The sequence below is a fragment of the Meleagris gallopavo genome, chromosome 1 (genome assembly GCF_905368555.1).
Source record: "Meleagris gallopavo chromosome 1, MGAL_WU_HG_1.1, whole genome shotgun sequence".
NCBI lineage: Eukaryota > Metazoa > Chordata > Aves > Galliformes > Phasianidae > Meleagris > Meleagris gallopavo.
The window spans coordinates 67,640,726-67,656,983 of NC_139404.1; the positions used below are offsets into that span (position 1 = coordinate 67,640,726).

The 16,258-nt window shown below is 39.7% G+C and overlaps 1 protein-coding gene across 16 annotated transcripts in view; it reads left to right on the plus strand.

The window, feature by feature from the left end:
- The window catches only part of PPFIBP1 (PPFIB scaffold protein 1), a 103,457-nt gene that overhangs the window by 75,821 nt on the left and 11,378 nt on the right, over nt 1–16,258 (plus strand). For 6 of the 16 annotated variants that reach the window (XM_085232114.1, XM_085232170.1, XM_085232192.1 and 3 more), the window contains 13 exons: nt 289–403; nt 1,824–1,856; nt 3,150–3,211; nt 3,617–3,701; nt 5,451–5,608; nt 6,514–6,644; nt 7,766–7,819; nt 8,926–8,986; nt 10,042–10,074; nt 11,239–11,413; nt 12,894–12,926; nt 15,154–15,295; nt 15,701–15,829. In XM_085232114.1, the coding sequence (XP_085088240.1) occupies nt 289–403; nt 1,824–1,856; nt 3,150–3,211; nt 3,617–3,701; nt 5,451–5,608; nt 6,514–6,644; nt 7,766–7,819; nt 8,926–8,986; nt 10,042–10,074; nt 11,239–11,413; nt 12,894–12,926; nt 15,154–15,295; nt 15,701–15,829 (1,211 nt within the window). The remainder of the gene's footprint in view (nt 1–288; nt 404–1,823; nt 1,857–3,149; nt 3,212–3,616; nt 3,702–5,450; nt 5,609–6,513; nt 6,645–7,765; nt 7,820–8,925; nt 8,987–10,041; nt 10,075–11,238; nt 11,414–12,893; nt 12,927–15,153; nt 15,296–15,700; nt 15,830–16,258) is intronic. The other 10 variants (XM_085232164.1, XM_085232203.1, XM_085232185.1 and 7 more) reach the window with 7 other exon arrangements.

The window sequence follows — 16,258 nt, forward strand, 5'->3', positions numbered from 1 at the left end:
CTTCACACTTTTTCAATTTAGATGTAAAATCTTTTTTTCAGATAATTCATGAGACAGACACTTTTGTCCATTGGTCCTCTGGTTTTGCCCCCTTAAGAGCTCAGTGGTCTGTTGTGATACTCAGAAGCAGAGTTTGGTGGGTGTCCCCTCAGCTAGTGTAAATTTTAGAGGGCCCTTAGTCACTTCCACTGTCTGAGAAGCTGTTCACTGTGCTTCATGCAATTGATTTTTGAAAACATCTCAGATGTGCACGGAAACTGTCACTGAGTGATTTTGTGTCTGTTACAGGATGAGCTATCAGCTTTGAAAGAGAAACTGGAGCAGAAGGAAGCTGAGGTAAAAAGGTTGCAAGAAAAATTGGTATGCAAGCTGAAAGGAGAAGGAATTGAAATACTGGACAGAGGTAAGAACATGGAAGGCTCTTAGGGCTGTGCAGAGGCAGCATGTCCTCCTCAGTCACTTCATCTGAGGTGGTGCTTCTGGGAGTGAACAGCAAATAACAGATAAAATCCTCAATTTTCATGCACTTTTCTATCTTTCTAGTTTACTTCTTTTACCAAATTTAGTGCTATTGCTGAACCTACCATTGGAATAGGTTCTTGATCAACATTGAATTTGTCTTGGTAATCCCTAGTTACTACTTCATGAGGCTTTTGCATCGTCCCTCAAAGTACACTGTTTATGTTGACAAAGAAAGCTTTAAACGAATTCCAACCAGTTTTCTAGAAAGCTTATACTAAGAAGTTCCCTCCTCAATATATCTTCCACAGTATTTGTGTCTGGGCTTTGCTTATGCACCCCTTACTGTTAAGGAAGAGGAAAAGCCATCCTGTAAACCTAAGTATGATGTACACACATTCAGTGTGGCCCCAGCCCTAAGGATTGAGGATTGGTTCTGGATTTGCCTACTGGTTAATTCTAAATCCTAACTAAACTTGAATTAGCTCAGAAATGTAATGTCAAGTACTTCTTTTATTTGCTTGCAAAGAAGAAGCACAATTGGTATTTACTTGGAGGAAACTCAATTTCAGGATCTTCATTCGAAAATAGAAAACTTTCTTTAAGGCCTCAAAAAAAAATTTCCAGTTTTTGACTTGCTGAAATTTCATTTCTGAACATATCTCACTAATAATTGTCCTAGATTTTAAATCCAGCTTCAAGAGGTTGATTGTTCATTTCTCACCTGAGATAGAAATAGCTGTGTGTAGGTTGTCAAATTTTACTTAATAAAATTCTGTTTTTAAAATTTACTCTGAAAGAGCACTAAAAGTGACAGCACTGAAATGTGATTCCTGTTTTTAAAATATTTAATTTTGAACAAGGTCTTGCTTTATTGCTTTTTTTACTACCTAAATGGAGCTTTTCTTTCTTGGGGGCTGCTGTATACATTGAACTTTCATTACCCTTTGGTTCTCACCTGTAGTATAGTTTTCAGTATAGCTCAGCAGAGGGATCTTCTGCCATGATGAACCATGGATTGTGCTTTCTGAACAAATTTTTGTACGTTAATTATAACTTTCCTGGCTTTCACATAGTGTTAGCTTAAGAGTAACTTGATGTAAGCTTTTTTTGAGACATTAAGTTTCCACCTATTTTTTAACCTATAATCAAATATCCTTGAGATAGGTAGACATATATCAGCAGGGAGACCATCTGAGTCGTTTGGAACATCAGCAATGAGAGTGCAGTGCAAAACCATGAACTGTTTGCTTCTGCAATACTATGTGAGGAATAGTTGCTCCTTAAGTAGCAATGTTTTGTTAAGTTTATTTAATTTTGTAACCTTCGTGCTAATTTCAAATCCAATGGACTTTTCTGCACAGATGAAAATTGTAAAAAGAAGCTCAAAGATAAAAGTAAGGTTTCTGATGTCTTTCCACAAGCATTCCAGAAGAGCTTTCTGCATGTGATTGTAAAACTGCTTTAACAAGCACTCTTAGGTTGTGTCATCTGTAACACTTAGTTACACTTGCCTGTCCATATACTCAAATTTTACTGTATATCACACTTGAAATACAAAGTTTTCAGAAGAAAAACTAATAGACAAAGATTTGATTTCATGGAGAATCACAAAATTTTGTTTCAAAGTGGAGTGCATAGATTTTTGTCCTTAAAATGCACACACAAAGAAAACAGTTGCCTCCTAGTGAAATGCAATTACATTCCAGTATTCCAGATTTGCTGTAAGCAGAACTTGGTGAAAATCATTGGAACTGCATCAGTTGCAGTATTACCCAATATGCCTAAATGGCTTTTATCTGGAAAGGCAGCTTGTTTTTCATTAAGGAGAAGGGTGTTCTTCCCACTGTTTGTTTTTTTGTTTTTTTAAGGAATTTGAGGGGGTTAAAATGCTTTCTTGCTTGTGCATTTGCCCACCTCCAAATGTTTGTAATGACATTTCAAGTTTATTTCATTTTTGCAAGTAGATTTTTAGCGAAAATTGAGATTATTTCAATTCTTACATTTCTGTAGTCCAGAACACCTCCAAATTCAAACCACATAGACTGTTAGAAATACATGGAGACATTTATGTTCTGTTTCCTCATAAATAAGGATTATAGATGAAACACAGAACACGATCTCTTTCAAGTCTGAATACAGTATGTATTCCAGCATGACTGCTTGTCATAGCAAATACTTGCATCATTTCTTTGTGCCATCCTCATTTCTACATCCATACTGAATTACGACTAAACACCACTGCACAATGCTTTCTTTGTCATGTTTGTTAATCCTGTTGCTTTGTATAGTGAGTTTTTGAGATGTCATTTGGATGTTTGTTGACTGTTGTAATGAGGATGTACGTTGTTGTGCTCCAGTTGTAGTATTTTGTATTTTGGACCTCTTGTTTTGTGGTTACTAGATTTCATGAAGAACTGAGTGATTTTCAAACAATAATTGTACTCTTGACTTTCACTTTTCTTGAAACTGAGGAATAGGTAAGGTAATTTCATGAACTTTGTCATTTCCTTGGTTAAAGTCAGAAATGAAGGTTTTGGAGAAAAACAGTCCATGTATTTCCATCTAACATAGAATGTTAGTGGTTGTATTATGTCTTAATTTGTAAATTTAGCTTCAGATACTACTGAGTTGATTCTAGGGTTGTTTTTTTTTTCTTATTTCCTTACACTGTCTCATTTAACTTTTAGACATAGAGGTACAGAAAATGAAGAAGGCGGTAGAATCTCTTATGGCAGCAAATGAAGAAAAGGTAGTAAAATCATTATTTTTTCCAGTAATCATTTTTTTTTTTTCCAGTAATCATTTTTTTAGATTTAGTTATATCTCTTTAAAAAAAAAAAACAAACTGCATATGTGAACTTGTCACAGTTCAATACAAAATTAAATTTGTAAGAATCAAGGGATCTCTACAGTCAGAAGTGTTGTGGAGCCTCTTAAGGGGATATAACTGGGCATTTATTCCCATGCACACAGAGTCCTTGCAAATCACTGTCACGAAGTTCAGTGAGACTGCAATTTACACCAGAATTCTGCACCCTGCCCCATCCGTGCCTCCCATTACTTTTAGTTTCACAGACAACTACTGAGTAATTGTATTTACTATTTTTGATTTACTAAAGGAAAAAAACATAATCACAATTTTCTTCTGTTTTAGGATCGAAAGATAGAAGAGCTTCGACAATCTCTGAATAGATACAAGAAAGTTCAAGACATGGTGATACTGGCTCAAGGTAAAAAAGGTACTGTGCAGCTTATGAAGTTATAAACTCTACTCCCACTCAAATAGTAGGTGCATTGTGATAGCGTTACATCAAATCTTAGACTTACCTTTGGAGGTACCTCTTAGAGTAAAGGCCAGTTCTTCAACTAGTGCAGACTAGTAAATTGACTTTTCTGACCATGCAGCTGAACGTTTGGTTCCTCTGGTAGTAGTAATTGCTACTGTCACGTTGCATATTTGACTGTTGTAAAGTTAGTTTGAGTGTGGTGAATTCCTGTGCTCATTCCATTGCCTCTTGAAATACTCTTCTGGGCTAGGTACTATATTAACTGTTAAATTTCACCATTCCCTTCACTTGCATGTGTTCCTTTGGAGGCATTGGAAGCTGAGCAGAGCAGTCATGTTCCTTCAAGTCAAACCAGCATTGCCTCAGCAGCTGCACACACCGTAATAGCAATACCCAAGAGCTGCAAAAAATATAAGTAGCAAAGTGGACATCTTGCCAAGACTGTATTTGCAATGACACACCATGTCTTTGGCGTGTAATAGAAACTTCACAAGCTGCCAAATAGAGCAGCTACAGAATAATTCTCCTTCCCTGTTATAGGAGGGCAGGCTGGCTTTTCCTCATCTTTCCTAGTAATCTCTTCTGTCCTGCACACACACATGTAACATGTAGTGTTACAGCCACTGTAACATGCAGTGTTGCACGTCATACATTCAAAGGTGGAGCATTCCAGATCCAGGAGCTTCTGATCACCAAAGGTTATAAAGGTTGAGGGTGGTCATTGTCAGTTCAGTGTAACAGCTCTCAGTACCTCTCTTTCTCCTTTCTCCCTGTAAAGAAAAGTAAAAGAAACACCAGGAGAGCATGAGTCATGAGAGCAAAGCAGTGTGCTTACTGTTATGGAGGAGGAGGAGCATTTTTGAATTGGGGATTGCTTTTTCACACAGTGCCATGCCTTCGAAGACTGGAAGATGTTAAAACAAACCTCAAGTCTACCTGCCCTCTACCTCAAGGGTAGATGGTAACAAATGGGCAAGAAAGGATCTGGTAAACAAACCTGGCTTATATTTGCATCAAATCTTTGGCAACAAGTGCTAGACTTCTGCTTACTTTTTAGAAAACATTGTTTGTCTTGAACCAGTTAACTCCTATTGGAGTCAAAACTGTGACACTATGATGTGTGGAAATCCAAGTCCTTAGGTTGTAGTGAGGCAATTCAGATGTGGCAAATCGTTCAGTGGGCACAGAGGATGCCAAGTGCTGATGTAGGCTACTGTGTTAATTAAATGAGACGTGCTTAATTTGTGGCAGTCTTTAAATGTAATACAGTCACTTAAAACTGGTTTTAGGCTTTTAGACTGTGGGCTGTTTTTTTTTAATGGGTAACTTAAAGATAGCACAGAGACAGGTTGTTTTTTCTCAGCACAGACTTTGACTCTCCTAGTCTTTCCCTAGTAAATACAAGGAAAGAGGTACTTAGTATGAAAACTGAGGACGTGGGACAGGAAATAACTGCTCCAGTTTATTCAGCTTTTTGAAAATGATCCCACTGAGTGTTTTGAAGAGGGGTTGGGCTTTTGCTGTCAGATGCATATTTCCACTGTGCTCCAACCCTAGTGTGCTGCGGTGGTTGAATTGAGAAGCAACATTTATTGATGGCACCCTTCTCCTATTGTACTCTCTCCTGAAAGTAAGGCTGCATTGCATAGGAGCAAGGGTCATTGTGTCAGATAAACAAATTTCCATCTTCTCTCCCTCCAGGCAAGGACAGTGACAGTGAAGACTTCCTGAATTCAGGATCTATCTCCACAGTTTTGTTGGACACACCAAGTCTGACTGACCCAGAAAAAAGTCCATCCCCAACCCCAGTAACAGCGTCGCCAATCCACGATGAATTTAACACAAATATTCACGAAGAGGTGTATTTTTTCTTCCTCTATTAGTGCCATCACTCCTTGAAAGCTTGCTTGTGCTCGACTTGTGTTACAAACACCAAGACTCAAGATTTTTTCTGGGTCACACAGTTTTAGTAATATATCCTTTTTAATAATGTCCTTTTGATAATGTTCAGTATCCTTTTGGATAATGTGAACTTCTTGTGAAACCTGCTGGGGAGTTTGATTTGAGTTCAGTTTAATGTATTTTTCTTAATCAGATGGAATCAAGAGATAACAACTGTATTTGTCGTGAGAATGCATCTAAACTACTTTTTGTATTAGACATAGCTATTTTAGGAGCTACATTTCATTTGTCAAGAACTTGAAGTAAACATGCTGGAACTTGTTTAATATATCCTGTCATATTTAAAAGGTTGCAATCATCTTTTCATGTTTACATTCAGTGAAATGATTAGAATGTTGTCCAATCTCTGATTTTTACAGTCACATTTTCCAGCAGTAAAACAATAGATCTCTTAAAGCTCTGAGTCAAGGTAGGGACTTTGAACACACCATGACGAAATATTAAATAAATTAAATATTCAGCTGCTGCTTGGTATCCTCTGAGTAGCACAAAGACAGGAGCGAACCTAAAAAGTGAACTGCTCTTCTTGGAGACTGTGGTAAAGAGAAGTTTAGCAGGCAGGCTCTAGAGGCTTTGAAGATTTTTGCCTGTGCTGTAGCTTATCACTGCAGCAATTCATGCTTTATCTTCCAGTGCCATCTTTGGAGTAGTAAACCTCCACTCTATTATAAAGGACAGAAAGCAAATATATATTCTTTTTATTTTGGAGCCTTCTTGCCATAGTTATCTATTACGGTTTTCATTTTTGACTGCTGCTTTTGAGCTCATTTCAATGTAATGGATAATTTTCATTTTTTTTTAGAATTCCTTACAGATTCACAAAAGTATTCTGCAGATTTCAATCCCATCTTTTTCATCAACGTCCAAGAGCTCAGAAACTGCTGCAGAGAAAGTGAAAACACAGCCTAGACCAGATCCTACAAGTGATTTGAGGTATTACTGTTTCCCCACATATTCTTCAATTGTAAATTCAATATTTGGCATTTAATGAAAGTAATCTGCCGTTTATCATACTGTAAAGTTATTAAGTCCATTAAACCAGGGTAGCATTCACTTGACTAGCAATAGTGAGCTCAGCTTATGTTCATAATGTACATTGGTTAAATCTTTTTCAGTAAGTAGACATTAGTGTGTTGGTTGTTGCTTGTAGCAGCACTCACTCTATGCCAGCTGCTTCACAAGTAATGAACAGAAGGAGAGAAAAACTGATCTAATGTAATGAAGAACACAGAATTTCTATTTTTATCTGGTTTTACATCATGTAGGTCTGGCAGAGATAGTGTTGTCTGTGCTACCAAATGTGTTCCTGATAACTTGTATCCAGATATTTTCCACAGTTGCTAAGGATTGGCATAGGGCACTGCCCAAAGTGCAGCAAAAAGACTGTCCAGCACTAATCTTCGGCTGTTACCAGAGGTGCAGAAAGAAATTAAGAGGCACTTGAAAAGATTAGAGAAGGAGATAAAGAACCACATTGAGTCTGAAACAATGAACTGCAAAGATATTTCTTTTATTGTTCTTATAGGAGCCCTGCATGAGGTATTCCAATGCCAGGCTACATGTGTCAGTGCAGAATCCCAAGGAAGCTGGGGCTGTAGCTGAGCTATAGCTCCTGTGCCCCATACCACAGCCTGCTGGATGAGAACCTCATGCAGCTCTAGCCATTGCTGGCAGGGGTTTATATCCTGACTCTTAAAAAGAAAACAAGCAAAGCACCAACTGCAAATGTCCTCGCACTGTGCCTAAACTATAGGGAGCGGGTCATCTTTGCCTCTTGGTGCTTCAGACTCTCTGCATACTGTATCCTCTGCATTTATTTAATCTCAATGTGCAGCATTGTCATGCCAAGAGTGTTTGTTTTCTTTCCGATCCACTTTAGCTCACTTTTGTCTTTTGGAAGACTTATGACTGCAAAGGAGAAAATTTGGTATGTTTTAGTGCAATAACAGCTGAAACAAAAACAGGTTTAAAACATGATGGGTTTCTGTACTAGCAAGACATTTGGAGATTCCATCCAAATATTTTATTTTTTTTCATGTATTTCATTTTTACAGTGAAGTAAGATCAACACATTCCTCTCCAGAAACTCAGCCGTGTGATAGTCCAGTGTAAGTATCACAACTAAAAATATTTGGAAAACATTTATATGTAAGTTTTGACTCAAACCTCCTGATCCATGTTTTACCGACACATATAAATACGTTAACTAATTCTAGCCAAGATGATATACAATGATGGTGTTTTTTCGCTCATGACTGTTATTTTCCAGTGCTTTATTCGTGCAGAAGTACTAGCAGTTTATTTTATGTTATTAAGCATCTCTAATTGAATCATAAACTGTTGTTGTACCTGCACCCTAGTTTGGTTTTTGTTCTTCTGGTAATGTGGAAAGGATGATCAGATGACTACAATAAAAACGTAATTTTAAATTCTGCCACATAACCTTATTCCCCAATGAAATCAGTGGGACTATTTCTGAAGATGCATATGTGTCAAAGCAATTTATTAGCAAGGAGCACGAGACAACAGGGCTTATCTGGAACACAGCATAGGATTCAGTGGCTGATTTTATTTTGAGTGACTTAGTGCTGTGAGAATATGCCCAAAGTCAAATTCTATTCTCTATATGCTGATATAAAGATAGATAACTTTGTGAGATTCAATGAAGTTACTCTTGACTTAGACCTGGCTTTGGGGAGTCTTTAATGATAACTCTCTTTTCAAACTTAAGCACTCTAGACTGAGTCCCATCAGAACAGACAGATATCTGGTCTGAAATGAAAAATAGAACTGTAGATAAAATACTAAACCATGATTGACTTAGCATGCTTGGCTTCTTTAAGGATTAAATTAGTCAGAAGCCTGCTGCTAATAATACTGTTTTTCATAGCTTCTGTTTATAGCACTTCCTTTTGCCTGTGTAAACTTCTGCTTGTACTTCTGAATATACTACTTTAAATAAAAAGCCAAAAATATCCCAGGTAGGCATTAAGTTGGTGCAGCATTAATATCAGTAATTATGAAGCGGAGATTTGTAGAATGTGTCCTAAAACTGTGTGGGCTCTGATTAGTGCTTTGATTGCATTCATTCAAAATGTCTATGCTTTTGAATATATTTCATCACATACTGTTATTTTTAAAGCTGTCTCCTGAGAGTGTATCTATCTTTAAAAATTTAATGGAGTTTTTCAGCTCATTCTTTGTGTTGTTTCAGAACTTCCTCACTGCAAAAGTCCAGCAGTCTGAGCAGTTTGAAGAAAGAGACATCTGAAACGGTTGGTATGGGCTCTCACTTCTCCCTTTCCCTTTGAAATGGGGATGACATCTCCAATGGGGCTCTTCCTCAGGGCCAGAGCAGGTGTAGCAATTGGACAGACAAATATGATGGGAAAGGCATTACAGCAGAGGTACAATGACAGAAGGACCAGCACAACAGAAGGGTGCTATAAAGAAAGGGAAGAAGATTGCTCACCTGTATCAAAAGATTCCAGGTTCAGAGGGGAAAGCTCCACTAAGGAGGGATCTCCAATGAGAGATCCTTCCCCAGTGGCAGTCAGCCCTTAAATGAGGTCTAAGAGAGGTGCAGCCAGGCTCCACCCCTTCCGGTCACACCTTCACCTATGCTCCCAGGGCTGACCCAGTCCTTTCCCCAGATACTCAATCAGTGGTTCAGGCCATGACTCAGCAGTTCCCATACAGCAGGGCTCCTCACACATGTTACCAGTGATCATAGACATATCACATCTTGCAGATTTAATGAAAAAAACATAGGCTTTTTTTTTTTTTGGCAGGAGGTGTTTACCTGAGATTCTCATGGCTGTTTGTTTTTTTTTTTTTTTACAACCTGAACTGTTAAAACTCCTGAATTCTCTGATATTCAAGCAGCTGTGCTTTACAACTTAGAAAAGATATTGACAGGATTAAAAGTGTGAGCAAAACTTGATGATAAAAGCTAGAATTCTTGAGTTGTTGCGTAGGGAAGTCGGTTTGTTGGAACAGCCAAGGAATGGAGTCTGTGGATATTTGGCCACTATCCTGTCTGATTCCTGGTTTGGGTCTCCTCAGCTGACTGAGCTGCAGGTGGTTAATTATACACACAGCTAATCCTTTCCAAAGTAAACTAAAGCAACTGTATTTTCATGTCAGCTCACTGACCTCAAAAAAGTAAGAATTAATCTGAATTAATACAGCTTTGAAGAGATTTCATTTGGGAAAAAAGGATGCAGAGAAGGGTATTTCAGTAAGAATTCAACGTATGGTAATGATGATGAACTGAATACTTACTATAAACTGTGAATTCTTAATGTGTTTCTTAATCTTTCCCAAACAGGACAGAGATTCTGCTTCACAAAAGCCAACAGAGGTAATGTTTATGTGTGTGTGTGTGTGTGTGTGTGCGCGCACTTGTGGGTATACATGGAGAAGCATGGGCAGCATGGATGTTGGAAGGCTGTCATCTGAAATTGCTGTATTTGGTTCCAAAGGGGGAATAGCAGACATGCAGGCAAGATGGTTAGGAGTATACGATGATTGCTGCAATCACTTCTGCATTAGGCTTAGGGTGTCTCACACGTTCTTTTCTTTTCCCACAAGGATTATCTTTCAGTCTTGTTGAGCATAAGGTTGCCATCTCATCTAATGTTTCCCTCACACGTTCTACCACTTGATAATTAGCAAAGCTAGCCATTAACTATTGTACTGACTCTGTAATTACCTTTGATTAGTATCTCTGAAAACCCTTGGGTTTCCAAATTGCTTTCTGTAACAACTGTGTTCTTAAAGAGACTGTCGTTACAGAACAGTTACCCCATGGTGCTGTATGGCATAGTTTGCATACAGCAGTCATTGCATGAAGTCCTGAGCAGAGAACACCTACATGAGACACCACTGTTAGGGTGAAAGCTCTATCCATTCAGCAAAAGCCAAAGGATCTTGTTTGGATTATGAATGGATTTTTGTCTTTTTAAAGAGACGGTGAAACAACCAAAAAGGTTGAAACTATTACTTTAAACATCACATATGTGATGTTTCAGATCTCAGTTCCTGTCATTTTTACTCTTCACTTGATGCCTACTTCCCTCTCAGCTTCGGCAGTTGGCAAAGTCAATTAATTAAATCATTCTGAAATTGCAAAGCGATGACAGATGAAAGGGGCTGTCCAGCACTTGCCAGAGAACCAATTCAGCATGAGGGTCTTGTCTCCTCCTTTGATTCCACTGTTGCCACAGCTGTCAAAGCCTTACGGGGCTGTATTTTTACCTTTTTAATACATGTAAGCTGCACTTGCAGAAAATGAGCAACATCTTTGAGATGACATGTTATTTTTAGAATTTAGTGATAGTAATCCCAAGTCCTGAACTTCTTCAACTGAAGATCTTGTCTGTTCTTCATGGTTTTTGCAATGCTTTCTCACAGTAACAAGTGAGATCAAGTGACTCTCCAGATTATCTGTCAGTGGTCACTTTGCATCTTCCTCAAAGGTCTTTTGCAGTTCCCTGGTATTGACTGTTTGTTTTCCTAACTTAAGCAGGTTAAGCCTCGCACGGAAGGTAATAATTTTGCCACTCTCCCTCCAAAATCTCCTTCTCATGGCATCACGGGAGATGAGGATAGTTTTGGCAACCGTAAAGCCAGATCTTCCTTTGGACGAGGCTTTTTCAAGATAAAAAATAATAAGAGGACTGCAAGTGCCCCCAATCTGGGTAGGTATTGTATACCTAAATGCAGATCATGTATGTGTTGAACAATGTTTCTAATAAAAGGGAAATTAAAGTTTATTTTTCTGAGTGATGTAACCGTCCTAAAAAGCTGAAAAGCCAGCCTTCATCTTGTTTATGACATGGTGGTGTTTTTCTCAGTAGAATGGTTGGAAGAAGTCAAGAAACAGCAACAGAAAAACAGAGAAAACCTCATTGATGTAACAAAGTAGTTGGTCTGTTTCCACCTCTGCTGTGTTATCTCCCCTGAGACCATGTAATGCATTACTGCAGTTTTGAATTGCTGGCTGTCTGGCCAGCAACTCAAATGTGGGATTTGTGGATATTTTTTCCCTTGGCTCTGTCTCCAGTTTATCTTTCATAAGATTTTCTGATGTACAGAAATAAGGCAGCTGCACGCAGTCCTCCTTTTTATTTTATTTGTTTATGTAGCCTTGCAAAAGAGACTGTGACAACAAGAACAATATTGGTAAGGTTATTTAACCTCATTTTGAGTTCTGGACTCATGTAGGAGGGTTTTCTGTTTTGGTCTTGTCATTTGCACAGTGAAGAAATGAACAAAATTTTCTGCTTAATGCAGTATTTGCTTTTACCAGCAGTTGAAACCTAACTTGCATTAACTGATTTGCTGCAGTATTCTTTCCACTGTTCCTGTTCAAGCATCGAGTGAGTCTGTGAATCAGAACTATTGGCATTTATCTACAATTTTTGGCTCTGTTGCACAACAGTTTGTTTGGATTTCAGCTTCAGAAGCATAAAGGCAGATAATGTCTTCTACGTTGAGGAAAAAGTTTATTGCTTTTACTTATCAATGACAATTTCAGATCTTTTTTCAAAAGAAGCAACATACCCACACATTTATTATGCATTGCCCCTATTTTCCCTTGTCATATGGTATGGGAACTTGCTAGCGTACTTGGAATAGATGTGCAATCTATTCTGAGGGTTAGACTCTTTGCTTTGGTTTATTTTGTCTGTGTTTGTGTGTAATCACCTGTTTCATCCTGTGATTAATTTGTCTAACAAGATGGAAGTCTTGTGGCTGTCTTAAAGGATTGGAAGATGAGCCGTCTAGAGCAGGCTCCTGTGAATTGGAATGATTGTTATCCAGATTTCAGAGCATCCACCTATAAAGTTGGTGCCCAGATTCTTGCCGCCTCACAGGAGCCCATGTGAGTCGCAGAGTGGGTGGCCTCCCTGCACTGCAAGGACCGAGGTGCTGCTTTACCCTCCCCAACCAGGAGCTCTACTGCATTTATTTTCTAAGAGAGAGATGAGCAGTGAATTGTTTATCCTAATCTCTGTGTGATTCATAGTTGTGTGTGACGCATGCGTCTCATTTACCTCCCTCCTTTTGTCTTGCATTTTGTTGATGTAAGTTTTGAATTATGTTTTACCTTGTCCTTCTGCGTGTTCTCTCCCTTTGTGCTGCGTGTGGTTATGTGCGTTGTTTGGATATCTGAAGATCGCAGTCGAAGTGCAAGCGCCCCTACTTTAGGTACAGTAATCCTGCATGTCTGCCTGTGCCAGCAGCTGTACTGTGGCTGTTGCTAATGGCTGGTTATAGCCACGCACTTTTCAAACAAAAGCTAGACACCGGAGCTCTGCATCAAACTCTTGTGCATCACTAAAAGGAGTTTTCATGTAACATCTGTCCTCTGCTAAAAGTCAGCTGTGCCTTTTCTTGATAACTGCTACTAATGAGAGATTGCGGGTTAATTTGCAGAGACCTTTACTTAACTTTGAGCACAAAATTACTTACGGACCAAGACAGCAACAGGGAAAACAACAGTGTGTGAACACCAGGAGTGCATCTGTGCTGTTATCCATAGGTAACATATGGATAACATGTCACAGAGCCCCCTGGGAAAGCTTGAAGGGTTGTGAAACAGGGGATTGGGTGTACTTATATCTCACGAATTAATTTAGGGGTACTCTGAGTGAAAGGGTAAGTCCTCTTCTAAGAAATAGCTACGTTTATTGTGTAAAAAATGAATGAGAAATAACTGGGACAGATTTAGATGGAGCCATTCATATGGTAAAAACTGGTTGTGTGATGTGAGTGTTCCCTGGGTGGTTCTGGCAAGGGCAGAGCGAAGCAGCAGGGCCAGATAATAGCAAGGGGAGCTGTATCAGCTGTGTTTAGCAGGTGTGGTGGCACAGCAGTCGCATGTGGCCCTTGCTGACAAAGAGACCCAAGTCCTCTTGGCTCTTCCTTGGTTTACCTTGGTTGGCTTCTCTTAGGGGTTATGCATCAGGGAGCAAGGTGTGTGGAGTGAACATTGCAATACCCGTGAATCTCTGCTGCTAATTAATCCACCTTGTCCTAGTATTCTCTCTTTAGAGTGCTGTTTAAATGTGTATTTTTGGTTGTTGTTTATTCTAAGCTAGAACTTTTTCTTACACAAGTAAAGCAGAATCCACAAGTGCAAAAGCTTTGTTTGATATGCTGCTCTCTCTCACCAGCAAGACTGCCTTATTATTCTATAGCAGTCAAACCAGAGTGCCCAAAATCATCATGCATATGACCTTGTTCCCTCACTACAAGGTTTTCACTTTCATTGGAAGAAAATGGGACAACTTCATGCATAGTCCATCTGAAACACCTACAGCTTTGCCCTACAGGAAAATAATCTTAAGATCATGTGTCCCAGCAATATATGCTCTAGATTGATTCATATGATTTGTTTGGTTTTCTCCTGCAAGTTTGAGGGTCCACTTGAAAAAACACAATGGTCATCTTATTACATGGCTATGTGAAAAGGTGCTAGAAGTGGCTGCAGGCCTGACTGCCAGCCTGCTGCAGGCTGCCTTGCCACTGCTGCTTCATCTCAACAGGCTTGTGTTGACATTGTTCCTCAGCAAGCATCATCAGCCCCACGTGGTGACTTTCTTCAGCTACCTGGCACTTTGCTGGCACATCTCTGCTTATGTAGTCTTATAGATATTGCAATTTGTTTACTTTTCTTTTTAAGTGGTCTTATGTAGTCTTATGCTTTGTTATTTCAGCTTTTACTAAACAGTCTTGTCACAATTTCACTTTTGTAGACAGGAACCTTTAGATTTGTTGTGAACAGAAAACAAGGGCTACAGATCAAACTTTTCATGTGGGAGGTAGTGTGTAGGCTCTCTGCATCCCTTCAAAGGAAAAATGCAGTTGAGATAGTGTAGACTTCATGGTATTTCTCTGCAGAGAAACAAAATGCTCCACAGCTTGAAGGAGCATTGCTTGTTTCCACCAGCAAGGTGAAAGAGCCCTCCTGCTCCTAATGTGGGAGGAATTGTTTGTTGCAGGAATTTCCTCATTGGGGAGCACAGAGATGATGGGGGTAATTAGGAAGGTTGCCCACTGGGAAACAATGTATTTTTCTGTGCTCTGTGGACTCCTGGTTGAACTCCTGCCGTGGACTGATTTATTCCTGGGAGATCGTCCCTGAAAAAGAGTGAACCTGGGATTTGATTCACTGCTCAGTTCACCAAGTATTTGTTGCCTTGTTTGGATGCAAGGCACTCAGCTACTGCAGGGCTTTGCCTTGGAGTGTTTACAGTCAGGCCCATGAACAAGAAGCACATTTTGTTTCTCTTGTTTTTTTCACGTCCCTCTTTGCCCCATTTTCTTAACATGGAGGCTATCAGTAATTTTAGCAAGAGTCATTCCGGAGTTCAGGAGTGTGCCTATACAGTCCTGCAGAAGTAAGTCTTGACAAAGCTTTGTTTTCTAATAGCTGAAACAGAAAAAGGATCTGCAGATCACCTGGATCTAGCTGGTTTGCCACCTCGACCAAAAGAAACAGATAGCTTGCAGATGACTCCACCTTCTCCAGATTCCAGAAAAAAGGCCAAAGGAATCAAGAAGTTATTTGGAAGGTAAGTAAAACATGTGAAATGACCATTCTGCAGAACTCAGGCTTTCAGGGAATCCAGCTGGACGCTGGAGTTGCTCGAGCTGGTGACTGGGAGGAAGAAGGTGGTGGGCTTTGCTGGGGCAGTGCTGCACCTTCTGTCTTCTTTATGCAGTTTTTCTCAAATGATCTTTCCTTTTTTTCCCTTTCAACTTGTGGCTCTGTAGTCTGTTCCAAGGCAGGTTGTGGACACAACTGGTGTGACCATCACAAGAGCAGGAGCTAGCATTTGAGGGACCCAGTGATGGGTCGGTGTTGGGTGAAGGAAGGGCTACAAATGCCACAGGAAATCTTGCCTGTCTTGGCCGCAGTGGTAAAAACATACCTTTTCTTTAGGCACATGTTAATATGCTTCCTTTCTTTAATCCAGACTTAAAAGAAGTCAGTCTACCACCTTCAACCCAGATGACATGTCAGAAACAGAGTTCAGAAGAGGAGGGACAAGAGCAACTGCAGGGCCACGGCTGGGCTGGTCTAGAGACCTGGGGCAGTCTCGCAAGTAAGACAATCAGTGGCTAAGTGTGCTGGTGCATGCCTTCCTGGCAGCTCCAGTCAAGTGCGGGGTTAAAAGAAGGAGTGCAGTGCCAAAATAAAACATCTCTTCTTCTGGTGAATGGAAACAGGTGGATCCAGGCTGTTTCCTCCCTTGAGAGATGATTTTGGTAGGGTTGAGGCTGGTTGGTGGTGGGAGTCCAGGGTCCTGTTGCTGAGTGGAGCTGGAGTGCATCTGCAAGGCTGTGCAAAGTGGAACCTGAGCCCTCGTGTGGCAGTGACAGATATCGTCCAGTGTGTTTCCTGATGCTTTTCTGGGATTACAGGCAAAAGTGAAACATTACAGTTTTTCTTTAGAGTTTTAGCTACTCTAGGCAGTAAGAGTGATTATATCAGCAGTATTAGTAGACGGTGTTTATTGTGGTGGTTACAAGAG